The sequence below is a fragment of the Notechis scutatus genome, chromosome 3 (assembly GCF_049901735.1).
Source record: "Notechis scutatus isolate UNSWTSFEM ecotype Mainland chromosome 3, rNotScu1.2, whole genome shotgun sequence".
Taxonomy (NCBI): Eukaryota; Metazoa; Chordata; class Lepidosauria; order Squamata; family Elapidae; genus Notechis; species Notechis scutatus.
Window position 1 is genome coordinate 19,828,795 of NC_142011.1, and position 27,267 is coordinate 19,856,061.

A 27,267-nucleotide genomic window follows, 5' to 3' on the forward strand; every position below is an offset into this window, starting at 1 on the left:
ATCCTCAAGAGAAATATTTCAGATTCTTAGCTATGAGGATAATTTGGTTTCAGACAGGGATCCAAAAGAACAGGGCTCTGTTGTGCTGTTATTATTTGTTGTAAAAAGTTGGAAACAGTGCTTGGCTTTGTTGAGCTAATGGAAGCCAGCTCTTCCTGTTCTAAATAGTAGCTGATGAAAGAAAGGTGGAATATTAGCACAATGCAATAAAAGGCCAAATGAAGTGTAATTAAATCCATTCATCTCTGTTCATGCAATCACAAAAAAGTCTGGAAATAGGAAGAAAAATCAAATGATTAGGAAAACAGCATCTTCTACAAGGAAAGGGATTGGAGGATTTTTTCCCTCCAGCAAAGTTGAGTAAAGAGCAACATGGTCAAGGTATGTTAAATCATGCAATGGGACAGAGATTTCCCCTCCCTCGGTCATTCATTATAATTAACAGAGGGGTAATGCAGACCCTCTGGAAAAAAAAAACACTGTCCTTCTTGACACAATGCATAGTTAAACTATAGATTTCGCTGTCACCAAGGGTGGTGATGATAAAGCATTAAGTCAGGTGATTTTTAAAAAGGCCAGACAAATCCCTGCAAGATAATCTTCTAAACAAAAAGGTAGAATAGTTTTAATGACAGGGTTTAAGGAGCAGAATGAAAAAGCTTAACATTTCTGTAACAAAATAACTAAGGTTAAAACTAGTTGGCTCACTTGGTGAGAATGCAACAAGCAGAGTTTTAACTAGCTTGAACGGAGCCTGACTCTGCGACTAGATGGACTTCTGGCATGATTACCAACACACTCTCTCTCTTCCTCTCCCTCCCTCCTTCCCTCTCTCCCTCTGTATAGTTATTTCATATCCCCCCTTCCCTTCTCCAACTCAAATACTGAAAGAGAGGTCCCACCATAGCCCAAGAATTTCTGAAAAACATTGCAGTAAATCATTATAAATAATCTATCAGCATAATGCCAGAAAGCATATGCATTTATCTTGTACTTGAGGGGGAAGGGAAGGGAGAAAATGTGTATTTTCTCTTAATTCAAACTGTGTCTAGTTAAACATAGCAATCAATTGCCAAATTTATCTAAGGAGCATTTACATCCTGCAGATTGTCATGCGATAGGGTTTGCTGGCAGAGGTATTCTTGGAAATTCAAGTGTGGGAGGAAGGAAGCAGAAGTAACAGCCTTTTCACCTTCTCTTGCTTTGCTACAATAGCCCAGCTGTTTGAGAAAATCTGGAGGTGGGCGCTTTCATTTCCTTACTCCCCATCCCATGCTTATCCCTGTTCTTTGCCAGCAGCCTCAAGGTTCAGCACAAAGTACTAAGGGGTGGAAGTATAGAGCAAAGAAGGCAACCAACATAAAAAGGGAGGATATGACATCACCTGGCGGTGACCTAGCAGGTGGTGGCAAAGAATGAGGATTATGACATCAGTGGGTGGTGACAATAAAACTGTAGCATTTATTTTAGTACTAAGTAAAGAAATTCCTCTGGAATTTGATGGGAAATACCTTGCTTTAAGGATAAAAAGTTCTAAGTAGAGCATATTGAAGACATGTTCCTAGGATGAGCAATTAACACAGAACAGACTTTTTAGTCCCAAGATATGTACATTCATCTTTTCAGCAGTCTACAACCTCCCTTATCTTCTTGGCTTCTATTAAATGTCCAGGAAAAACATGAAGAGGAATTCCTTCTAAGGCACTTTTTATAGAAGTATTACTGTGACTACAAAGATGGAGACTTGGCTTAAGAATTTCCTGTCCCTAGAGAAATTCAGAGAAATTGTACAGCCATTTTCTGCACCCACAAATTTTAGTGATGAGCATTGAAAGGAAATCCACTGTGCACAATGTAATGGAGTGGTCATGCTGGCTAGTGCTACAGGAATGGAAGTTTTTGCCATATGTGGAAGTTCAAAGAGCTTCCTATTCTTGATTTATCTAGTTAGAAAATTGATGAATCTTTTAATTTCAATTGTTTCAGTATGGTATTGACTAAACCTGATTTTCTTCAAAGTATGAGCTACAGGACTTTCTTCAAACTATGAGCTACAGTATTACCATTGTTTCTTTCATTTTCTAGAAGCAAACTTCTGTTATGTTTAGTGGTAATATATTTCTGATTATCAGATTCTGGGGACAAAACAGTAGGGGAAGGGGGTATCTTAATGTCTTGCTTGTGAGCTTCTCAAAGGATTCTGGTTATCTAATGTTGGAAGAAGTTGGCGTATTGAAGGATTTCTGCTGCAGTTCACTAGAGCTCATCTCACATTCTAATAGACCTGTGTGAGTGATGGTTTGGTAGAAGACAAACAAGGCAGAATTCTTGATCAGAAGGTCCAAAGTATTGCAGTTCTGTGGAGTCCTTGGTGATTTCTGAGCTTGGTTGTTTGGTTGTTTCATTACCCAACATCTTCAATGCTCCCTGTTTATATACAACAGCTTGCCCTGCCAATGTTATGGAGATGTAGTTTCCTACTTGGTAGTTCCTTGATTAGGGTATTGTTTTCTGCTCTGATTTCTCAGACAGTTCCATGGACTCCATAGTTCAATCTTGAGCTACATATATTCTCTTCTCTTACACTTCAATTTTTTTCTAGGAGTCATTTTGACAGACTTAACCATATCCAAATGTGCATGAAAATGTAACAACAAACATTACTATTTTCTAGCCCTCTCCCTAGCATTCCTCCTGCACTTCTTTATCTTCCTTCAGTTCTATAAGAAAAGAAAATGTTCTCTTTTTAATCAAAGGAGAAACACCATTTTGGAGAGACTTATATGCATGGGGTGTGGACTTCTTGAACTTACTCAGATTAAAGAAAAATGAGATTTGTCTTCTCTTTTATTGTGTTGAAATCCTCATAACAGCTTTCCTGACTTTTAGTGTTTTGATTACATCTTAAAAGAAATCATTCAAGAATTTTCTAATCTGGTGATGGCAACAGAGACAATATAAAATGATTAATAAAGGTGCTATCAAAAAGCCTCCTCACAACAATAAAATAATTACAAGACCTTATCTAAGGACACTCCAAAACTTAACAACCACAATCCTTTTAGGTCACAATGGAATTATAATATTTGCAGGCATTTGGAGATTTTGAAATTGTCTTAAGTATGGTTGCTGCTCTTCAACTTATCTTTCACTTTCTTTTAAAAGAATTATTTGGATTGGGTAGTTTTAGGGAATCCTGGATTAACAACCACTCATTCAGTAATCATTTGAATTTATAACAGGGCTGAACAAGTGGAACTTACAACCAGTCCTTGTAAATGTGGCTGTCGTAGCAATCCTTGTGATCATGTGATCACAATCCAGCCACCTGACAGTAGGCTAGCAATTGCAATATCCCATTGCCATGGGATCACCATTAATGACCTTTCCTGCTGCCTTCCAAGAAGCAAAACCAATGAGGAAGCCAGCAGGAGGTAAATGCCAACCACATCACATCATGTTTAATGATGTTATAGGATTCGCTTAATGACAGCAACCAGACATTCCATAATTTCCATCGTTAAGTGGTGTTGTTACATGACATCTTGCTTTATGATCGCATTGCTTAGCGACAAATTCTGGTCCCAATTACCATTATTAATGAAGGACAACCTGTAGTGTAAACTGTCTTAAACTCTAAGAATAGTTGAAGAAAAAGAAGACTGAATTAGCATTGAGTGCCAAATGGTTAAGAATCAGGTATCAGAGATGCTGGCAACATCTTATACTTCTTGATGTGATGGATCTCCAGATGGGAGACCATGTGGTATACTGATGTCAGACCAGCACTAGAAAAATATAGGTTTGATTCTCCATACAGACATTACACCCCATAGCTATCTTTGCAACAGACATTCCAAATTAGTCTCACCTATTTCAAGATTTATTCCAAACAAGCGTAAGGGGGAAACAATGAATGATATCTTGAACTCCTTAGAAGAAGAAAAATCTTTCTGATTTATTACATGTAATAAATTTGTGGCTCTTCAGAGGTTGCTGTAACCTAGTCAATATCCAGCTCCCAAAATCCAGCATGACGAATGACTGACAATGTCAAGAGTTGTAGTTCAACAACACCTGAGCAGGGACACCATTCTCCAACCTTATAAAAGAGGCCAAACATTCCATTCTCCTTCTTAACAATGGCTCCAGGAATAAAGCTTTTTAATAACAAGAGAGGCCAATGAGGGATCATTTTAATAATAAAGGGTCAAATAATATGTTATTTCTTATAAAAGTTGTCAGACCAATTTTATTTTCTCACTTTCCTTTCCTTTGAAAATATAACTATAATTTCTATAAGATGAAAACTTATCTAACTTGCGCATTTTAGCCAGAAATATCCCCTACTTCTCTGATATTTTGATTTTGATATCAGAAAATAACAAAGTCTTCAGTCTCCGATATAATTACCCTGAACATAGATGTTTGGTGAGGAGAGAGTCAGAAAAACAGTTGCAAAATGGATTTCATCTGTCAGGGTCTTAGAGAAGAAGACATCTCTCCAAGGACAATGTTAGGAACACCAGGTTCCAGACAGCTTAGAATGTTGGCAACAGCTCCATTCCAGTCCTGGGTCATGTGATCTATCTGGTCATGTGATCCAGAGATCCTCCCTTGTGCTTCTCAGCATACACAAATGCAAGAGCAGAAGCACACCGAGATACACATACACACCATCTTAATTCCTCACGGGGGGGACGGGGGGGACGGACCCTAATCTCCTCTGGCCACTGTAAAGCACCAGCCTTCATCATTATCTTGTTTTCCTGAGTCTTTGAAGTTCAACAAGATAGTGCCTTGCTCAGAGGTGAGCCCACCTGTTCAGAAAAGGAAAGAGGGGTAGAAAGGAGATGACCTGGTGACTTGAAGAGATGACATACTGTAGAACGACTTCACTAATTAGTCTTCTAGAAAAGTCTTCACTTGTGGCAGCCATTGTAGAAGTGTGTGCCAGTCACCAAAAGCTAAATCAGTTATACTCCTCTCTCTGGAACCCTTCAATTTGCCTCATCTCCTGACTTCATTACAAGCACGCTTCCTTGGCCTCCCTTCATCCAAGATGTGTTGTTGGCAGGCCTTTGTCATATTCACTTCTGCCCACCTCCTCACCCACATTCTAATGTACAAAAAGTACATTAAAAAAAAAGATATAGCAAGGAAAACAAGCGGCAGGCATGGTGAATCAAAACACCAACCACGGTTTCCTTCACAGTCCCATCTTTGAAGAATTTGGGTATACTTAACTCAAACAGCTATCTGGGTGTCCTATAGATCATTTAACAAATTGCTTTGCCATCCTTCCAGGGTGTGGTATAAATGACTGATTTAAACCCTCTGCATTGTTCAAGCCACATTGTTCTTCATCAAGTCGAGTCATTTTTATGTGAAGTGTCAAGCTCTTCTAACAAATAACTGCTGCCAGACAAATCAAGTTCCTCATCTTAAAGCTATGGCTAAATAGTTTATAGCTTTAATCTGCTCAGTGAGGTGTGCAGTCTATGACAGTAATTATAAATGCAAGGAGAAATTATAGCTGAATGCTTTAACTGCATTAGGAGTCATTTGATGAACATTCATGATTGCCTGCTCATTTTCAACAATAGAGGGCACGTTAGTGTCAATGCATTAGAGGATTTTTAGTTCTGCTCGGCTCTTTCTTCCATTTACCACAGAGTTGTCAGTTGTCTTCTATAAACGGGAATTGTGGGGGGTGGTAGGAGAGATGAACCATCGAATCTTTAAACTTGATGGGTTGAAAAAGAGGAAAAAAAGAGGAAAGACAAAGGAAAAACGGAGGGGGGAGGGAACACCCCTGTTTATCATTATGCTTTTTTCTTTCTTTCTTTTGTGGTATCCGTATTTTCAAATGGATTCTTTTCAGAGAACTGCCTGTTTACTTACCAAAAGAAAGCTTTAGGAAAAATGCTTGGCTTTGAACAGTGGAGAATCTGCATTAATATTCAGCTTCAGAATCTTTGTTTTGAATGATTGGTCTTAGCTACAATATGGGAAATAAAGAGTATTTGGGAGCATATGCAAAGCGTGTTCGGTCACTACAAAGTCCAGCTTCGAATAATATAGTTGGAATTCATTGACAAGAAGGATTTTCCTGGTCAGAAGTTCTTATTTTTGAAGCAAACTTAAGTCCTCATACTTATAAATGTGGGTAATATCTATTGACAGTTAATAAATTATAAGAATGCAGAAGAAGAAAGCCATCTTGGATCAAATTAAAAACAACAACAATACAATATCAAAGTATGATGACAACTATCCACCAATGACTGCATGACACAACTGATATTTTTGCTCATTCGAAGTTTGACAAGATTTTGAAAAAGTTTCTTTCTCTCTGCAAATTCAACTTTTAAGCTACATTTTACTCCTGAAAAATTGCCTTTGACTAGCTCTACATGTTTCACAAACAGCAATATTTTTTTAAAAAAAAAATGGATCTAGGCAACTATCAGATTTTATATGTGTGTGTGCGTTATATTGCAAAGATGAAGTATAAATTCTTCAGACAATTAGATTGAGAGAAAAATACATTTAAATACTAAACAATTGAACACTCAATGAATTCATTATAAACAATTGAACATGAAAAGAAATTCATTGTTATCCCTCATTCTGATGTTTAGAGATTTGTGGATTGAGAAATATACTCCCACCAAACTTGGGCTAGTTAAAAGTAAGAATAAATTAGTATTGCATTGGACAATGAACATACCTCTGAGAAAAGAAAACTTATCCGGCATCATCTCAAGATGGTTTCAACATAACTTTAGAAAAGTGCAAATTTGGTCATATTAATTTTTGAGAGTAAATTTTCAAATATGCTTTAAAAAATGGATGTTTATTTTCAGAATCTCAAATGTGCTGTTAAAAGTTTTTTTTTAAAATTAAAAATAGAATACTATATACTTTTAAATGTCTTAGGTTTACTCAAGATTATCTTGTTAATTGTGATTCTGCCACAAAATGAGTGCACTTGAAGCAAAAAGACTCGTCACTAGAATATTTGCTAGCATATTTTGTTGCTTTCTAAAAGCAAAGGAACTTGAATTTACTAAAATATAGGATTATTTTTGTATGTGTACCTATAATACAGTGTTGACTCCTGGCAACTGCCTGGATAGTCGCTGCAATTTTCTTGGGAAGATTACAGAAATAGAAAACAAGTTGCCTTGTTTTCTTCTTCCAAGGACCTAGAGAGAGGAATAGGCCCAAGGTTAATCTCCTGACTTCATGCCTACGGTGGAACTAAAACTCACTATCCTCTGGTTTCTGGATTAGTGCCTTAATCAAACTGGCTCTCATAGAGATTGTATGTTTATTAAACTTCCAGGTAGAAAAAACTGTGGACTAACACATTTGTGAATAACAGGGATGATGCCAAAGCAAAGACTGGCAGTTGGGTGGTGAGTGCAGACCAGCAGTACTTCTCCAAATGAGAAATTGTGGAATCACCCACTTATGCTTCAGAAGGCAGCTCTTCATGAGTAAACTCACAGGACATGGAGGGAACCATTGCTTGATTTGTGGATAGAACACTAGAGGCAAGGGGTGGGCTGCCGGGGGTTCACAGGGGTTCGGGAGAGCCCCTAGCTAAGATTCTGTGCAATTCGGAGAACCCACAAATCCTATTCTTGGCTGACCCCACACACCCCACCCTACCCTTCCCAGGAGTCCCCACGTTGCCCATTTTGGATGCAGATAAGTGCAGGGCGCATGCGGAGGTTTGGGAAGGATAAAAAACAGGGATCCTGGAAGTTCGGGGAGGCCGGAAATGGCCCCGTTTCTTACTTCCAGATAGCCTCAGGAGCTCAGGGAGGCTGGTTTTGTCCTCCCTGAGGCTTGAGAAAAGCCTTTGGAGTCCGGGGAGGGCAAAAAGGCCACCCCCCCCCCACCGCCATGGTGCAGGAGGCTATTGCTAGGCCACATCCATCATGGCCATGCCCACCCAGCAACGGGTTAGAGAACCCGTTGCTAAAATTTTTGAAGCCCACCCCTAACTAGAGGCCACAGCAGAAGTGTGGAATGTTGAAGGGGACCACAGCATTACATTTGAACTGGATTTCTAAAAATGTTATACGGAATTTGAAGAATTTTTTATTAAGTGGATAAAATTGACAATACTTTACAAATGGCATAAATTATAATTATGGTGAATTGACAAAACCCTGTAAAATATAGAAAGGAATAAGATAAAGATGCCCACTTTCATGATTGTTGTTCATTTTTGTTTGTAAAGTTTGAACAGAGCTGTAAGACAAGAAGAGAGAATAGCTGAAGGTTAAAAAAAAAAAATAAACTAACAGCATTTGTGGATGACCTGCTTTTAATTGTAGAAAATCCTATGGAAGGAATAGACACATTCCTTCCATAGCTGGATTTAACATTAACAATGGTTAAAAAAAAGATGCTAACAAAAATATGAGGATGGAAGATTAAAAAGAATTGATTGCAAAAACTGGTTTACATATTGAAAAAGGGAATACTTTTTTAGTTGGTTAGTTAGTTACAATATAACAGTATAACTAATATGCATTGTATGCCATTTCAAAATAATTATGTCAAGGTAGAGTGAAATTAAGATTCATTAAGACAAGAAAAAATATAATTATCATTATTTGGAAGAATTTTGGTGGTAAAAATAGAGGGAATGATATTTGTATTTCCAACAATATTTGTTTTGAAAAAAATGTTACACCTTTTAACCGAGGGCATATGTATTCATATGAAATCCATAAGGGGAAGAAACCAAAGGTTAAGTATAAGATAAGATCTTTGGTTTGGATGAAAGAGTAGGAACTGTTGAGAAATAAGAGTGTTAGAATTAGAAAGGTATAAGCTTTGGGTGGCATAGATTGTTTGGAGAATCAACAAATACCAGCTCTGCCTGGAGATTTTACAGGATCCTTCCCCTGCCATGCCCACCAAGCCACACCCACAGAACCGTAGTAAAAAAAAAATTGAATCCCACCACTGATTCTCTCCCTCCCAAATATCTTTGCTTTATTGGCTAAATATCTAAAGACAACACCATATCTCTTCATAAAACCTTTGGTCAACTGATCTTGTAAATTAGATATTCTTGGTCAGTTCATTGCTTTAAACTTCTGTGAATTTATCACATGGGGGGGTACCATCTAGGGAGGAGAAATGTTCTCTTTGCAGGATTACATTTCACATGAAGTTGCCAACTTTTTTTATTACCTCCTGTCATGCTTTTATTAGGAAGCTTTAATAGCAGTGATTCTTGGGTCCATATTGTGAGAACTTTACATATTGATTTACTCTAAAAGAGTAGGAGCAGGAAAAACCATTTTCTAATCAGTGGTAACTTTACTCTTGGACTGTGGTAGCCATACCTACAATTGAGATTCTACAAAGATTTCCAGGAACAATTTGGAAATAGTGTCCATTGTTATTTTATTTTTAAAATGGTGCAGAACTAATGTATGATTTCCAAGGATTTTGGATAGAAAACAAAAACAAAGCAGCACAATTCTGAGAAGTGACTATAAAGTGTGTTTTTATACATGTTGACTGTTCCCACTCTATGTATTGTAATGGCTTTCTGTCTTCAAACCGGTGGAAGGCGATTCTTCTTGCTCATCTTGTTTTGTGTGCATAAATTGGATAATTCACTGACACAAAGATAAAACCAAGCTAGCAAACTTGTTCACCCAACAGCGTTCCTGAATTTTTGTATTTCACCTTGGTTGTAGTGTACATGACCTTTTCTATGCTTGACATTAAATCCAGACAAAATATGTTTCATAACTGTGAAATTTAATAGGACAAAAAAAGTCTCCCGCACCCACCCGCTTCCCCAATACACATACTGTGAGCAGGATTTCCCAACAAATGCATCCTTAGTAGAACATTTACCTAATGCTGCTAATTACACATTTGGTGACACCGAGTTCCAATCCTAATATTCTTGGGAGTAATTTGCATGAAATCCAGCCTGACTTACTACTAGTGGCTGCATCTAAATCCCACAGAATTTTGTACAGTTTATTTTGAAATAATCATGCTGTGAGAATCTATTTGAACATCCGGGTGGTTTGCTTGTAATTAATTTACAAACACCAGATATCAGGTTTTGGAACTAAGTAGGCTTTATTAAGTATGCATCAAACTATTCATATATAAATGAGAGAGAGAGAGATGTATATAAGCAGTAGATGATATATTCAGAAGTTACTTGCTCTCTGTTTCAGGACTGAAACCTGAAACATCTATTAGGCTATAAAAATTGCATTATTTTTATTTTTAAAAAGTCATGGAATGGAACAGTTGGGCATCACTTGCATATGTATTATACATACATATACACAAACATACATACATGGAAGTGATACTCAGCTATACATAGAGAAATGATGCATACATAGTGGTGCATATATAGAAGTGACCCTGTTATCCTTAATTCGGGGTAGATTCGGATTATAGAGAACTGTGGTGGCCTAATGGTGAAGATGCTTGCTTCCTACTTGGAAAGTCGAGAGTTCAATCCTAGATAGCAGCAGATGTTTCTCTTTAAGGGTGCAAAGAGAAAATATATGCTACGAGCTCCTTGTAGGCATCAAGAAGGTCATCCAGCCAGTAAATGCTCTGCTCCTTCCATTTGCCCCAACTCTACCCTGAATTAAGGGATTACAGGGTTGTAAAAAGGCTCACTGTGCAGGTTTTTACACTCCAGGTTGCTATTAAAAACATGCTTATTTGTTTCTTCCTGTTATAAAATAAGAAAGAAGCTTCAAAGGGCATTCAGATCAGGCAAAATAATTAAAGAGGGAGACTTCTGTGTGCATTTGTCTGTGAGAAAGAAATTTATTATTATACAAATGGATCTATGAAGCCATATATTTATCTAGAAGAATCACTAAATAACCAAGCTTTTTGAAATGCAGACTTTCAGTGTATAACATAAAATTTGGTCTACTTGACAGATTCAGCTTTCCTTCAGGGAGAATTTAAGTTCTGAAAATTACGGCTATCAAATTGAAGATTATGAAAAACCTCTGCATTTCCACACCCCACCCCAATACCTGAGTGTGAAGAGCAGCATAGATGACAAACTTCAAACAAAGATGCAAGGAAAATAAATGATTTGTTCATGTTCTCAGTTGCATTTGGGAATCTGAGCAAGTGACAAGAACTCATGCTTTTTCCAAAGCCTGCAGAAGCCATAGCAGGAGGATCTATGGGCACATTACAGATAGTCCTTGACTTATGATTACAATTGAGACTGAACTTGCAATGTAAAGCAGTGTGGTTGTTAAGTGAATCATGCCCAATTTTATGACCTTTTTTGCACTGGTCAATAATCAACCCGTCTTGTTTTATTGACTTTTCTTTTTGGAAACCCCCTGGGAAAGTTGCGAATATGTGACTCCAGAACATTTTATCCATTGCAAATACATGCCAGCTGCCAAATGCCCAAATTTTGATCCCATGACCGTAGGGGTGCTACAAATGGTTATAAGTGCAAGGCCCAGTTGTAAGTCAGTACTTTTATAATTTCAAAATGGTCATTAAATGAATGATCATAAGCCGAGGACTATCTGTAGAGTTTATTGAAGTCACATAGGAGGAGGAAGTATGTTATTTTGTATTTTCTCTTTTTGTACTTCCATGTATTATACAAAGAAGGGGAATAATATGCATCTCTCCCTGGTGAACAATACCAAAAATGCAAGAAATTGACATTCAAGTTTTTTTTTTTATTATTATTATTACAGTATTTTAAGGTTTTATTTTTGATTGGTTTTTGTTTTATGCTACAGCACAACAGACATAGGAAAGCGCTATAAAACCTAATAAATATTAGGCCTGTGCAAATAAGGTCTGCTCTTGATTTGTCACATCAGTTCAAAGAATATGATCAATCCAAATCTGAATTATTGAATCAATCTGAACAATGCAATGGAGTTTGAAATCTGAAAGGATGAATCGGGTCAGCTTGATTCAGAAATCTGATTGTCCATGTGGAGAAAACTTTTTTATCCCCCAAATCAAATTGGATTATTGGATTCAATCTGAATCAAGTTCATGCATCGAATCCAAAACAAGTTTGCTAATTTGAATTGATGAAATGAAAATTTGGACAGTCTTAATAAATACAATAACTCACGTTGCTTTTCTCTGTATTATTTTTTTATGATACTGCAGACTTATGCTACTTTTCAAGTCAGTTGAGCACCAATTGTTTACTATTAAATCAGAATAATCAGGTCATTTAGTGACCGTTTGAAGTTACAATGGTACTAAAAAAAAGTGACTTGTGATCGTTTTTCACCCTTTCGATGATTGCAACATCCCCAAAGTCATGTGATCAAAATTTGGATGCTTGGCAGTTGACTCATATTTATGATGATTGTGGTGAACCACAATTACTATTTGCCCACAGCCAAGAAATGTTACCTAATCCTAGATTAAGGGATCTCAAAGTAAAGAAAATGAAAAAGAGAAGAAGAAATATGTTGCAGAGTTTAGCCTAATAGTTATAGACCATGTGATCCCTTTCTGCCACCTTCTAACAAGCAAAACCAATGGGGAACCCAGATTCACTTATCAAACATGTTGCTAACAACAACTGCAGTGATTCCCTTAACAACTGTGGCAAGAAAAGTATTTACTTAACAACTGTCTCACTTAATGACATAAATTTGGGGCTTAATTGTGGTCGTAAGTTGAGGACTACCTGTACTTCCAGATACTGACATGACTTCAATTACATCCTTGGTCCCTGTTAAGCTGCCTATGTCACTTGATTTGCCCCCCACTTTTAAAAAAGGAATACTTTAATAAAACAAATTTAATAGAAGATGAGCATGCTGCAAAGCAAAACACCACCCTCTAGCATAATAATTATATGTAGCAATAACTTGGGGTTCAACAATAACCTATTAAGTGCTAATTTCTTTCTAGTAAATGGAATCTATGGAATTATCCATCTTTTTCACAGCAGCCATTTTACAGAAAGGCCAAATCTCTCATGGCAGCCATTTTGGGAATGTGGCTACCACATGCTATCATTATTTGCCCCCCGCCAAGAAATGTTACCTATCCTAGATTATGGGAACTCAAAGTAAAGAAAATGAAAAAGAGAAGAAGACATATGTTTCGGAGTTTAGCCTAATAATTATAGATTGGTGGGGTTTTTTTTTTTAATGTATTGGAGGCATATTTAATCAGCATCATCCTAAGGGCTGGTGAAATCTGGAGATGAAAACATTGGCTTAAACTTGTCAGGTTGGCAATAGCTTTGCAAATACAATTTAGCTTTGCATGTTGAGAATAACTTTCTAAGAACTATGAACTGACGAGAGACACCAGCTGGAGATAAAGGGACTAAGGATATTATGTCTATCACTGACTTTTGGACTTTCTGAATAACCTCATGTTCTCTCCCCCCATACCCAAAGGAGAACGATATGATTATTCCTGTTGATCCATAGGCTCTAGACAGCAATCCCCAAAACAGGCTTGATATTTCACCAGCAATGAACAGTGAAGGGTAAGGGTGGGAACAAAAGGCTCTTGGATTCATGAGGTTATTAAAATTAAAGCAAGGGAATTCCATTATTGAAAACCGGATACTGAAACATCAGTTTGTAGTGACTCTTGGTGTTGTGTTCAGACCAAAGGGGGACATCGTTGCTTCAAATACTATAAGCAAACACAATTTCATTGGGAATCATTAGAATGAAATGTCCAGCATGCTTTTCTTTTTCTACTGAAAGCTTTACAGGGCTAAGTTTGCTAAATAGGAACATGGTATCAACAGCAAGCAAGACTGCCAAATCTTTTCTTGGCAGAGGTCTCTTTGTCTTTAAGAGCACATGCCTGGGAAAAAGGCAACATGTAAAGGTTTTTTTCATCATGGAAACAGACTGATGGAAGCAGCTGTCCATGCAAAATTTGTCCCATCATGCAACAATTACCGACAGAGAAGCCAATGTCTGAAAAGAAATGGACCTTTTGGAAAGTAATATTTTCTTTAAATAAAGCAGAAGTGCTTTAAGAGCCCTTCCTTTGATCAACATCACATTAAAACACTTTTTTTTTTTCTTTTGCAGTTAAGGCATGCATACCTTAGGAGTTATTCTTCATCCACTTCTGCTACAAACTGTGAATGATGTTCTGGTGACTTGCTGTGTGTTTTGCTTAGATGAAGTTTTACAGCATGTTTGCTCACAAATGTCCGAGAGCACAACTTACATTTGAACTTAGAGTCTGTGTCCTCTTCTCCAGCTATTGTTTCAGGAGATCTTTGAACTGAAATTCTGGAAATGTCTTGCTCTACCTTGGTTTGCTGCTCCACAGCCAGCTTGTTCATGTCTTTCATTTGGAAACCTAGATGGGATTCTAAATGGCTGATGTACGTTGATGGGGTTCTAAACTGAGATGCACAGTCACTGCAATAAAAGATGGGGTGTCCTTTATCCATGTTTTTCAAAAACTTTGTCCCCCCAGTTTTTCTGAGCTGGTACTTGACATTCGCCAGCCAATGGCTGATGGTAGTCATGGACAACCCAGTAAACTTGGAAATCTGCATACGTTCTTGAGGGCCCAGGTCTGACAACAAATATTTACCCTCCGATGTTTGGAAGAGACTGGATGCAAATTGCGCTTGTAGAATCAGGAGATGCTGAGGATTCCAGTTGGACTGCCTTCCTTTTCTTTTATGCAACGTGGAGACTTCTGTGGAGACATCTTCAAAACGCCGAACATCCATTTCCAGTTTCATGGATGGGATTCTGGATGAAGCAGCAGGTTTCGGGGTTGTTGCTTTGGGAAGGACTTTGACCATGTCTGCAATGTCAGACAGAGCATGCTTCTGAGGTGGGGAAGTACAAGACTGGGCCTGAACTGATTCTCCTTTTTTATTCTTGGATTTTGTCAGGTCAATTGGCTGATCATTGTTCTCAAACACATAACGCCTGGATGTGACATTTGCAGGTTTAGCTGGGGTTGACGCAGGAGACAGAACAGGCTTCTCTATGATATTTAAATTTGGTTTGTGGAACAAAGATGCTGAACTTGAACTGGGGCTGGAGTTTGACTGAGGTCTCAAAGGCTCATTTGCTTTGCCCAGATGGTTGTTCAGCACAGACTGCAGGGCGCTGAGGGGATTTAAACCTGGCAGCTCTGAAGTGTGGTTCCCGGTAGGGCATCCATTGCTGAGAGATGATGTCACACAATCCTTTGTTTTTATCTTTTCCTCCTCTTCCTTTGTCTTGTGTTCCTCCTTCAAAGGACTTAACTCTGACTTTTTGGGCTCTATACACATCTCAGCCTGAGGAGGAGAATCTCCTTCATTTTGATACGGAGCAACCACATCTGTCTTGTTGCCATCTTTAACGTGGTCCTTATGACCTTCCTTCTTGGGGGGGTCTCCTTCTTTTTTCAACTGACTGCACTGGACTATATTAGCTGTCATGGGTACAATAGGCATCACTTTCCATTTTGGAGCGATAGGCCTCAGTTTATTACTGACTGTTGGTCGAACTTGTAAAACTTGTGACCCCACCGGTAAGGAAGGCTTTGTTCCCTCTGAGAGCTGGTATGCTGCATGGATGCTGGGATACGCACTCCAGCTGGGTGCTCCATTCTGGGCTTTATTGATGGCTGTGGTGACAGTGTTTTCCAAAGACTTCAAAATGTCTCCACCACCTTTTGAAGCATCTTCTAAATCTTCCTCCCGGAGATACTGATATTTCATTGTCGGGTCCAGTGGTTTTTGAAGAGCGTCTTCATAATCTTCATTTTTTACCCCTTTTTCATCTTTGTTCACTTCCTCAGATTTATTTTGCTTACTTTCCTTTTTTAGCTCTGAAACAGGAGCCATAGAATCGGTTGATGAATTACTGGAGGGTTTCGAATGCTGGCTGTCAGTGGCTGACGCATCAGAAAGCGACTGCATTTTTTCCACAGCCAAAGGATCCAAAACAAGCTGTTTCCCTTTCTTCGAAGCTGAACTCGTGACTTTCAGGAAGTGACCCGTGACCATCATGTGGGTTGTGAGTTGCTGCAAAGTATCGTGGGAGCTCCCGCATTCCATGCACTTGAGAATCTGTGATTTGCATGCTTCAAACTGCCACGTGTAGCTGGCACCGTTCTGGTAGCCGTAACGATTGTTAGATGATAGCTGCAGGTTGGCATTCTTATGAGAAGAGAATGTGTCAGCAAAGGATCCCGTGGTCGAATCTGGAGAGCAAGGCCTATTAATGTCGAACACACGTTTCTTATTTGGAGTTACCATCTTGGAAGAGATGGTAGGTACCGGCTCCTTCAAAGGCACTTTTTGGTAATGTTTTGTTTTGATCATATGAACACTCAGGTCTTGAAGAGAGTCAAAAGAATCACCACAGAACATACATTTCAGGACTTTCTGAGCATCTTCTTTATCCATGTCCTGAAAAGCCCTTTTCCGAGGCTTGGAATAGCTGGTAGATCTGTGCTTGTCTTTTTTATGGTTGTCATCTTGGTAATGGCCACTTTCGTTCATGTGGACAGTAAGCTCAACTAAGGTATCATAGGCAGCGCTGCACTGCCTACACCGAAACCTACTAGCACCTGTGAATACAGTTCCGCACATCTTGCTACTTTGCCTGTATAGCTGGACTGAGCTGAAAAGGTTTGGCTTGGAGAGTGGCCGGACGGGTAAACTCTGCTGCAAGCTTTTGGTCAAGGCATCCTGATGCCAATCAAAGTCACTTTTGCTTGCTCCGTTTCTGTTGTCGCATCCCCTCTTATCAGAATTGGACAGTTTGAGCCCCAGTCCCAAACCTGTCCAATAAGAATCTGAAAGGATGTTAGCATAGACAGCTGTCATTTTATCCATGCAGCTGTGTGTGTCCGTTGGATGTTTGGGATGGATATTGCCTTTGGAGTCCGATGCCTCCCTGGAGCAGAGGCTTTTAATGTCTGCCACCTGGTCGCTAGCATCACTGAGTAAAGATTCGTTTTCTGCATCCTGATTGGAGATGTGACTCCCTGGGGAATTCTGGTAGCTTAAGTTTCCTTTTGGATCAGGACCAGTTTCGTGTTCTTCATCTGTTCCTGGGTCATTGCTCCCCTGAAGATGAGCCGTTGAATTGCTCTCTTGATCATCCTCTTCCTCCTCTTTTATGTCTTCCTCATCTTTCAGATCATCCTCTTGGACATAACCTGCAAAGGAATATCAAAATGTGTGAAATAGGTCAAATAAAACATGGAACATTCATTTTTCTAGTTGCTTCCTTGCTAGAGTTTGGTTAATCATTTATTTTTATGGACTGTTAGCACAAGATGTGAAAAATCCAGCAAGACTACCTGGTTTTATTAACAGACAATCATTATTCTTTATAAGTTATAGACATTTGGAGTTAATAATAGTAGTCAAATTCTAACCACCTCTTAATGGAACAGTCAGAAAAATTAATATCCGAGATCCTATTAAGCCCATTAAAATTGCATGATCATATGGATATTAGCTCACTTGAAAAAATTTCCACTGGCCAAATAAAGTATTCCTGCTTCTAGGGTGTATTTTCAGGTACAACAATGTTGTCAACATGATAACCATTCAGAATGCTTGAGGTGACAGAACAAATGAATGCTACACAGAATTGTACACAATATATCACTGTTTTTCATAATGTTTTTTAAACCAAAAAACAATATTTTCAATGAAAAGGCACTTTGCATAGTTTCTACGATCTAATAGTTTATCCCTAAATTGTAAAATGTATTCCAAAGAAGGGTATGCTTCATTCTCATATGAATACTATAACATTTTCATTCAGCTTATACAGATAAAATAGTTATAATTCTGTATCTCATCCTGAATGGAGATGGCCATGGGTTCATCAAATAATCATGGCATTTGAATAAATGATGGTAATTGCATGGAAAATTAGATGGAAATCCCTTAGAGTCCCTCTACAAATTTAGCTGCATATGTCACATATGGATCTGCTGAATATTGGGTTAAATCCATCTTAACTTAGTTGCATATAGTTCACACTGAAATCAATGGGGCATTAGTTAAATCATCATTACCTTGGTCCATTAATTTCAGTGGGACTCAAATTAAACTAATTTAATCTGGATTCAGTCCACAGAGCCAAACTGCTGTGTCAAGCCCAATACTGCCAATTCTAAATGGCTATCATGTTGTAGCAATTTCTATTTGGGACTTGTTAAGATTGGAATAAGCTGCAATCCCACTCTGCCAATATACTCTGCTCAATTTTAGCTATTAGAAGCTATCATACAATCCTCAAAGCATGAATTAGGAGGTTAACTTGTTAACTTGTCAAGCTAATTTCATCTGTAATTTCAGCTTCATCATTTGACTAATATAAAATGTTACCAAAATCAAGAGGCTATTTTTATGACTTGGGATTGTTCCTGAGACATTATCTTAGGTTGATCTAAAAAACTCAACGCGACTGCTAATTCTACTTTTATGAATACAGCAGAGGTGGTATTCAGCAGGTTCTGACCAGTTCCAGAGAACCGGTGGCAGAAATTTTGAGTAGTTTGGAGAACCGGTAAATACCACCTCTGGTTGGCCCCACCCCTCATCTATTTTCTGCTTCCCGAATCCCAGCTGATCGGCTGGGTCTTCTTTTGTTGCCCTGCCCAGGAGAACAGAGCTGGAAAGCAGGTTAATGGGGTGGGGAGGGAATGGGATTTTGCAGTATCCTTCCTCTGCCATGCCCACCAAGCCACGCCATGCCACCAAGCCACACCCACAGAACCGGTAGTAAAAAAATTTGAATCCCACCACTGGAATACAGGTAATCCTCAACTTAGGACCTTAACTCAGCCTCAAATGTCTGTTGCTAAGGGAGACATTTGTAAAGGAAATTTTGCCCCACTTTATGACTTTTCTTGCCACAGTTGTTAAGTGAATCATTGCAGTTGTTAAGTTAGTAACATGGTTCTTAAGTGAATCTGGCTTCCTCATTGATTTTGCTTGTCAGAAGGTCGCAAAAGGGGACCCGATGATACTGGGACACTGCAACCATCATAAATATGAGTCAGTTGCTAAGCATCTGAATTTTGATTACGTGACCATGGAGATGCTGCCATGGTTGTAGTGTGAAAAACTGTCATAAGTTATTTTTTTCACTGCTGTTGTAACTTTGAACAATCATTAAGCAAACAGTTTAACAGTCGAGGATTACCTGTAGTACATTTCTCTTGCTGTTTTCTATTATTCTTTCCTTATTTATTTATTTATTTATTTATTTGATTTGCCAATTGTTTACAAGATAATAAGTATAAGTGTATACATAGTTGTGAATACATGAAATGGGTACATATAAGAAAAATAAAAGAATAAGAGAAACAATAGGACAGGGACGGTAGGCACGTTGGTGCACTTATGTACGCCCCCTACAGACCTCTTAGGAAAGGGGTGAGGTCAATAGTAGACAGTCTAAGGTTAAAGTTTTTGGGGTTTGGGGAAGAGACTACAGAGTCGGGTAGAGTATTCCAGACATTGACCACTCTATTGCTGAAGTCGTATTTCCTGCAATCAAGTTTGGTGCAGTTTACTTTGAGTGTGCTCTTGTGTTGTTATGGTTGAAGCTGAAGTATTCATTGACAGGTAGGACATTGCAATGTATGATTTTATATACCATGCTTAAGTCAGACCGAAGATGGCATAATTCAAGGTTTTCTAGTTCTAGAATTTCAAGTCTGGTGGCATAAGGTATTCTACAACGAGTAGAAGAGTGGAGAACTCTTCTTGTGAAATATTTCTGGACTTTCTCAATTGTGCTAATATCAGATACGTAATGAGGGTTCCAGACTGATGAACTGTATTCGAGTATTGGTCTAGCAAATGTTTTGTATGCTCTGGTTAGTAGTGTGATATTACCAGAGAAAAAGCTACGTAGGATTACGTAGCTTTTTCTACGTAATCATGGTGTTTTTAATGTTCTCTTTAGTGAACCAGTATACAAAAGCAAATGTAATAACCAATGTTAACTACTCCTTCACAATACAGAGGAAAAAACCCTTTTTAACTCCGCTTTAACAGGTATACTATAATCTTTAAAATGCAAGAACTGAGAGAGTTGTGGTTTTTAAAACTCCTTGTGTGTTAGCAATGAACACACAACATGAACCTAAGATTGGAAGGCTCCATCAAAAATTCCACCAAACAATTGAATTAAATTAGAATGCATATAATTTTAGCTTTATAAAAAAAGGAAGGAAGGAAGGAAATACATGATTGTATATTTACATATATATTTAAAGGCACTTTCCCTCTCCCCCCCCCCCATTTTTTTTATTCATTTGCTTTGGTATTTAAAGCAGTTAAAATACAGATGCTCACAGTAGTTAATGAATGTGTGGAGAGCCCTCCAAATGATTTCCTTAAGGTTCCACCATATGGAAATTGTCATATAAATTGAAATGCAGGAGATTAATTCATCAGAATGCTTGATTAGTAAAAGAGCTTCTGATAGAACAACTTTCATCTTTCTTTTAAAAAAAACATAACGTAGTTGCAACCCTTTCAGTACACAAATTAAGGCCATTTTGTGCAATCAGTTTATTTGCGCAAAAATGTATTTCTTGAGCAAGGGCAATCTAGATATAGAAAAAAACTTTCCAATATTGGGTTCATTCTTTACAAAATGCTAGTTGCCCTTTGACCTTCCAGAACATTTAGAAGGATTCATCATAAAAGCTTGCTCAATTTGAGGTAATGATATGTTTAAAATATTGTGTTAAAAAAAGCAGATTATAGTATGTTTTGGAAGTGGATGCGAGACCATATTTAATTCCACAATAGAAAACCAAATATACCATATGAATCAAGCAGTATCTCAATATCACTGAAACCATTGATCTATCCAGCCTCATGATTTTTAATTCAAGAGATCAGCTACCCTGTTTTTCAAATTCTACAAAGATCCTTTGTTTGGATATACTGCAATCTAGTTCATATTTAGTAGTGATCTACCCTCTCCGTCTCCATAGTTAGCATTGGAGTAGAATGCCTAAATTCCAAAGTGTGGGTTGTGACAATCCAAAGAAGGGAATGGTAGATCATAGTTCCTTAACTTAGTACCAACTTTTTAGCAGTGAGTTTTAGAACAAATTAACATCAATACATGCTACTCAAGGACAGACCAATATTATGCCTGCAATACTAATTACCTTGTCTGTGGAGATTCTCAATCATCCAAATCATATTTGTTTTCAAAGGTGCTTTTTTTCTTCAATAGGCAACTGAAGTGTATTTTTCCTTAAGGAAGAAGAAGAAAATGTTTTGCTTCTCATCCAAGAGGCTTCATCATATTCTGAATCAGAATGTTTCCTCTTCCTCCTCAAGGAAAAAAAAAACCCAGTCCAGTTGCCTTTGGAAGAAAAAAGCACCATTGAGACTAATTTATTGGATATCAGCACTGTGTTTATGACATAACTTAATCTAAACCAGTGGTCTCCAATCTTGGCAACTTTCAGCCTGATGGACTTCAACTCTTGCTTGCTGGCTGGGGAATTCTGGGAATTGAAGTCTGCCAGGCTTAAAGTTGCCAAGGTTGGAGACCCCGATCTAAACTGTACTGTAAAATAAAAAGTGTCCCCTCTCCTTGTTGCTCCCTGTGCCCCTAGTACTATATTTAATCTGTACATGCAGTCCTCAATTTACAGCTATTCATTTGGTAACCATGTGAAGTTATGACAACACTGAGAAAAGTAGCTTATGACTGGGTTCCAAGTAACACACCCAACAGAATCAAAACTCCAAGGCAGGCATATTCCTCAAAGTATAGATGTATTAGGCATGTCATATGGGCACATTCTCACACTTACAACTGCCTGAAATCACATGTTCAAAATCTGGCCCCTTGGCTCCTGGCATGGATTGATGATGGTTGCAGCATCCCAGGTTCATAGGATTGCCATTTGTGATCTTCCTGGAAAGCTTCCAACAAGCAAAGTCAATGGGCAAAGCCAAATTCATTTAATGACTGTGTCCCTCACTTAATGACCATGGTGATTTATTGACCATGACAAAAAGGTCATAAAATCAGGCATAATTCATTTAACAACTTAGCAACCTAAGTTCTGATCCCAATTGTGGTCACAATTTGACGGCTATCTGTATAGTGAAGTTGCACAAATATCCCTAGTGCAGCGGTCTGTCAGGGTTCCAAGTAACACACCCAACAGAATCAAAACTCCAAGGCAGGCATATTCCTCAAAGTATAGATGTATTAGGCATGTCATACGGGCACATCTGGGGAAACCCAATTCTAAACACCCCTTGGCTTTCCCCTTAGTTAAAATTAAAGTTTTCTTTCCCCCTCCCATGCAGTCCATCACATGGTCCCATCAGGACACAGTCCAAGGGTTGCTTGGCCTCAGATCCTACCTTCTTGCACCTGGTGAGAAAGTCTTTGATTCTCAGAGGAAAGAATTTTATTTTGACTACAATCCCCCAGCTATCTCTACCTCCCCCCTCCTGTTCCCACAGCTCGATTCATCTCCACCGTGGCAGCCCTGAAAGTGCCAAGGGGGAAAATGGCTCCAGGGCTGACACAGTCTCCAACCTTTGTGGCTTGTTGGCCCAGTTGGGGGTGGGAGAAGGGGTGCACGCAGCCCTTGTGTGTGTGGCAAGGCAGTGTGCATGCACAACTTGACTTGCGTGAGCGATAGGCCAGGGTGCACACACACGAGTGCCCATCAGCCCACTGCTCATGTAAGTTGAGCTGCGCACACACAAGTACTCCAGCCAGCCGCTTGTATGGCCCAATTCTGAATAGGCCATGTCCCGGTAGTGGGGTGCAGGCCAAGGGTTGGGGATTCCTACTCTGGTACAGCCAGTTTGGTCTACTGGTGAAGACCCCAGACTAGAAACTAGGAAACTGGCCAGTCACTCACTCTCAGCCCAGTTCACCTCACAGGTATGTTATTGTGGGAAAACAAGTGGAGGAAGGAGTACTAGGTATGTTTGCTACCTTGGTTTATTTATAAAAAAAATAAAGGCAGGATAAAAAAAATTAAATAGTCCATTTAATAACATCATATCTCAACTTGAAGAGTTATGCAATTAAGCTTAACATGTTGGCTGAAGTAAATTACATACTGTTTCAACACAGAATATTAGTAAGGCCTAACTTTTTCTTCTTTATCTTTAAAACACGCATTTCTTCATTGGGCTTTCAATTGGTATTTTCAGTATGACAAACATTGTTTTTCTATGTATAGTAAGATTTATTTAAATAAAGGCATACATCCCTCTCCCCAAGTCTGGAAAATGTAGTTTTTGGAGGGAAAGAGACAGTGAATTGTTGTCCTCCAAAGTAACACCACTAATCCCTGCAAAGCCCAAACGCCATTTGCATATTTTCATTCAGAGATCCCAATTTCCCTTAAGATACCATTATTGTGAAAGCAATCCGCATGGTGCTTGGGAGAAGAGTAGAGCAGTAGAAGACAATAGGTGAAGAGGAAAAAAATTAAAGGAAAATTGTTATTGAGGACTGATAAGATCCTGCAAAGCTCTTGAATGGGGTTCTTTATAAAGCATTGCAGCAAAAGCCACACAGTCCTTTTTTACTTATTAAAGCAGCTGCGTCTTTTGCCAAACATGTGCAGTTCTGTGAAAGTTGTAATGGGCTGACTCAAGATGCATGCAGCCCTGGGAATAGCTTTTGAAGCAGCCACATCTACAGGTAACCTTTGATTTACAACCACAACTGAGCCAGGGGTGGGATTCAGCCAGTTTGGGCTGGTTCGAGGGGAACCGGATGTTAAATTTACTCCTGGTTCACCGAATTGGTAGTTGAACCTACTGGCTGGCCCCATCCACCCTGCCCCTCCCCTCCCAGAAGTCTCCACATGGCCCGTTTTGGATGCAGGTAAGTGCAGGGTCCACTGGGAGGTTGAAAAACGTCCCTTCCGGAAGTTCCAGAAGTCTGGAAATGGGCCTGTTTCCAGCTTCCAGAGGGCCTCTGGAGTCCCGGAGAGGCCATTTTTGTCCTCCCAGAGGCCTGAGGAAAGCCTTCAGACTCTGGGGAAGGTGAAAAACAGCCATCACGGAAGTTCAAGTATGCCACGCCCAGCATGGTCACACCCACCCAGCAACGGGCAGAGAACCGGTTGTTGGGATTTTTGAATCCCACCCCTGAATTGAGCCCGAAATTTAGTTGCTAAGCAAAACATTTATTAAGTGAACTTGGCCCCATTTTATGACCTTTCTTGCCACCATTGTGAAGTGAATCACTGCGGTTGTTAAGTTAGTGACGCGGTTGTTAAGTAAATCCGGCTTCCCCATTGATTTTGCTTGTCAGAAGGTGACAAAAGGTGATCCTATGACTCAGGGACACTGCAACCGTCGTAAATATGAAACAGTTGCCAAGTGTCTGAATTTTGATCATGTGACTGTGGGGATGCTGCAAAGTTCATAAATGTAAAAAATGGTCATAAGTCATTTTTTTCAGGGCTGTTGTAACTTTGGTCACTAAACAAACGGTTATAAGTCGAGGATTACTTTATAAAGGTAGGATAAAAATCTTGTCCTTCTCCCCTGTGGAAAGGCTCAGCTGGTGTAATGATCTGAAGAAATTTACTTCACCCAATGCCACCATGCCTTGCAAAGCGTCACATTGAAATGCATGAAAAAAAGCTTAACTTTTGGTTTCTCTTTAAAACTCCTTAAACCAACTGGAATCAAACAATTTAGCTGTCCTCCAACCTAATCAAAATAAAAAAACAACAACAGTGAAATGTTTATAAGAGGAAAAGCTTGCACAAAAGTGTTAAAGGGGGGTAAACACAGAATGGGCAAATTTGTCTATTTGAAAGAAATGTGAAACTGTGATGTAAATATGTTTTAAAATATTGCATAGCGATGTGGAAAGAACGCATAACAACTAGTAGACTGGAAAAATTAGAAACTGACAGATTTGGCTAACTCTAGCGGGAATCACAATGTACACGTTTAAACCATTGCTTGTCTTGCTATGTTATAAAGGAATTATGTTTCAAGGGCAGTGATGGGGCAATGATGGGCCATTACTTTTTTATTTTTATTTTTTGTATTTTAGAAAAGTATTTTCTAACATAAATATGTGGACACCATTGTGAGATGATATGTTTGCTTTGTTTTGGGATATCCTGCCAGAACATTTTGCTGTGCATGTTTGCGTGTATATTCCTTATTAACGGTTTATAATAAAAAATATTTAAAATCTCAATAAAATATGTATGCTAGCAATAACCATGAAAATTAAAAGTAATTAATTCTGTGTGCCAGAAATGACAATGGCCCTCTGTAATGGGAATTTTTCTAAGAAACATTAAGTAAAGCTGTACAATGTTTTGGATTCAAAGACGAAAGGAAACTTTGAAGAGTGCTGGTACACATGGAACATCTGTCAGCCACTCCTTAAACTGGCTATATGTTTTTTTCTGGGAGCATATAGCAACCCTACATAATTGCGCTGATGAAATTCCAATCTGTTTTCTCTACAACGTTTGCATGTTGTTTGTTTCGGGAAATAGGATGCCTATATTTTATCCATTCAACAATTCTGACGAAAGCACCCTGGCCAAAGAAAGGAAATACAACCCTGTTCATTACAGATGTACAGATTCAATCAGATTCAATCTAAACTGCTGCTTCGATTCCACTCACTGAAAGGTTAAACACATTTTCCCCCCTTCTGTCTGGATCTCTGAACACATTTGGTTCAGATCTGATTAGGACAACAAATTAAATTTGGAAAGAAAGCCTTGTTGTACATGCTTAAATGGCTACTGAATCGCTAGATCAGTTTAGAGGCAGCCGATTCCTGTTTCATAATTTGATTCAAATCAACAATCTGTTAGCCCTTAGAGCAGGGCTGTCAAACTCCCACCCCATGGGCCGGATGCATCACGCACTAGCCACTCCCATGCCCAGTTTAGTGAAGGGGAAAAAGTCCCAATACGTCATGTGACGCCGCCATGATGACACGAGTTTGACATGACACCCCTGCCTTAGTTGTAGTCCAGACAAAACTGCTACTTTTATTGTCAGGTTACAGTAAACTTTGTCTTTACAATCCAAGAAGGTCCCTTCTGAGACATATGTTACACCCCCATTCCTTCTCCAGGCTAACATGCCTCTTATCTGTTTGGGAGCATGGTCGCTCTCGTGGTTAGGACTCCGAGGTGGAGATTAGCAAGCCCATGTTTGAGACCCAAATGCTGATATGAGGCAGAGTGAGTTCTTGTCCTTCACTCTAGCTCCTGCTGAGATCATGAAAGGAGCTCCCATTTTGGGCATCCCCTGGGCAACAGTGATGTCACCAGCCAATCCTTTCAACCTGAAAGTGCCTCACCACTTCTGACATGAGTGCAAAATCTAACTTTTGCCCAGTCCACTGTTCCTCTCCCTCCTCCTCCTCCTCCTGTCTCTGAAGGACCTTCTCACAAACCATTACACTATCTGACTTGGAAATGTAATTCAGTTGAGTGAACCTTCCTGAGAATCTAATCCTGTCAGGCTCCAAAAACCAGGAAAAACACAAATAATTGCTTCCAGTTTCCTTTATTGTTCCTTGCCGATAAAGAGAAATCTTGCAAAACTAAAGCAAACTACTCATATTGCTAAAGATATGCTCTGAGAACTTCTAAGGAGGAACTATTATACCTTGACTTTTCCTCCCAACCAAACTATCTAAATTTGCTATCTCTTGGTGCTCTGGAATGCAGCTCCTGCCTCCTGGGAATCTGGATTACATTTTCCCACAAAACCCCAATCTCGACACAACCTTAATACTCATACGCTGGTGACTTTAAAGACATCAATGAAGCTTTTCAGTCATCCAGGTCATGGTTGACTCAAAGGTGCTTTTTCAAAAGGCAACTGGACTTTATTTGTTTTTCCTTGAAGACGTTTTGCTTCTCCCCCAAGAAGCTTCTCCAGTTCTGTAGAAAAACTGAAGAAGCTTCTTGGAAGAGAACCAAAACATTTTCAAGGCAAAACAGTTGCTATTTGAAAATGAACCTTTGGTTCACTTTAAAGAACAATGCCTCATTCATTCATTCATTCATTCATTCATTCATTGAATTTATAACACCACCTATTCCTCCATGGTGACTCAAGGCGGCTTACAGAATATAAAACTTCATTTAAAACAATACAACTAATAGAAAAGAATCAAATACATTAATATAATAAAATCACCCACACTCCCACACCATCATGTCCCCCTGTGCCCCCACAAATACTTTGCTTGATGA

The 27,267-nt window shown here is 38.9% G+C and overlaps 1 protein-coding gene across 3 annotated transcripts in view; it reads right to left on the reverse strand.

Annotated features, from left to right (window-relative positions):
* TSHZ2 (teashirt zinc finger homeobox 2) overlaps positions 1-27,267 on the reverse strand; it is a 416,498-nt gene that overhangs the window by 137,252 nt on the left and 251,979 nt on the right. For 2 of the 3 annotated variants that reach the window (XM_087959275.1, XM_087959276.1), the window contains exon 2: positions 14,115-17,193. In XM_087959275.1, the coding sequence (XP_087815401.1) occupies positions 14,123-17,193 (3,071 nt within the window). In that variant the 3' untranslated portion in view covers positions 14,115-14,122. Of the gene's footprint in view, positions 1-9,824; positions 17,194-27,267 lie in introns of those variants that run through there. The other variant, XM_026664963.2, reaches the window with a different exon arrangement.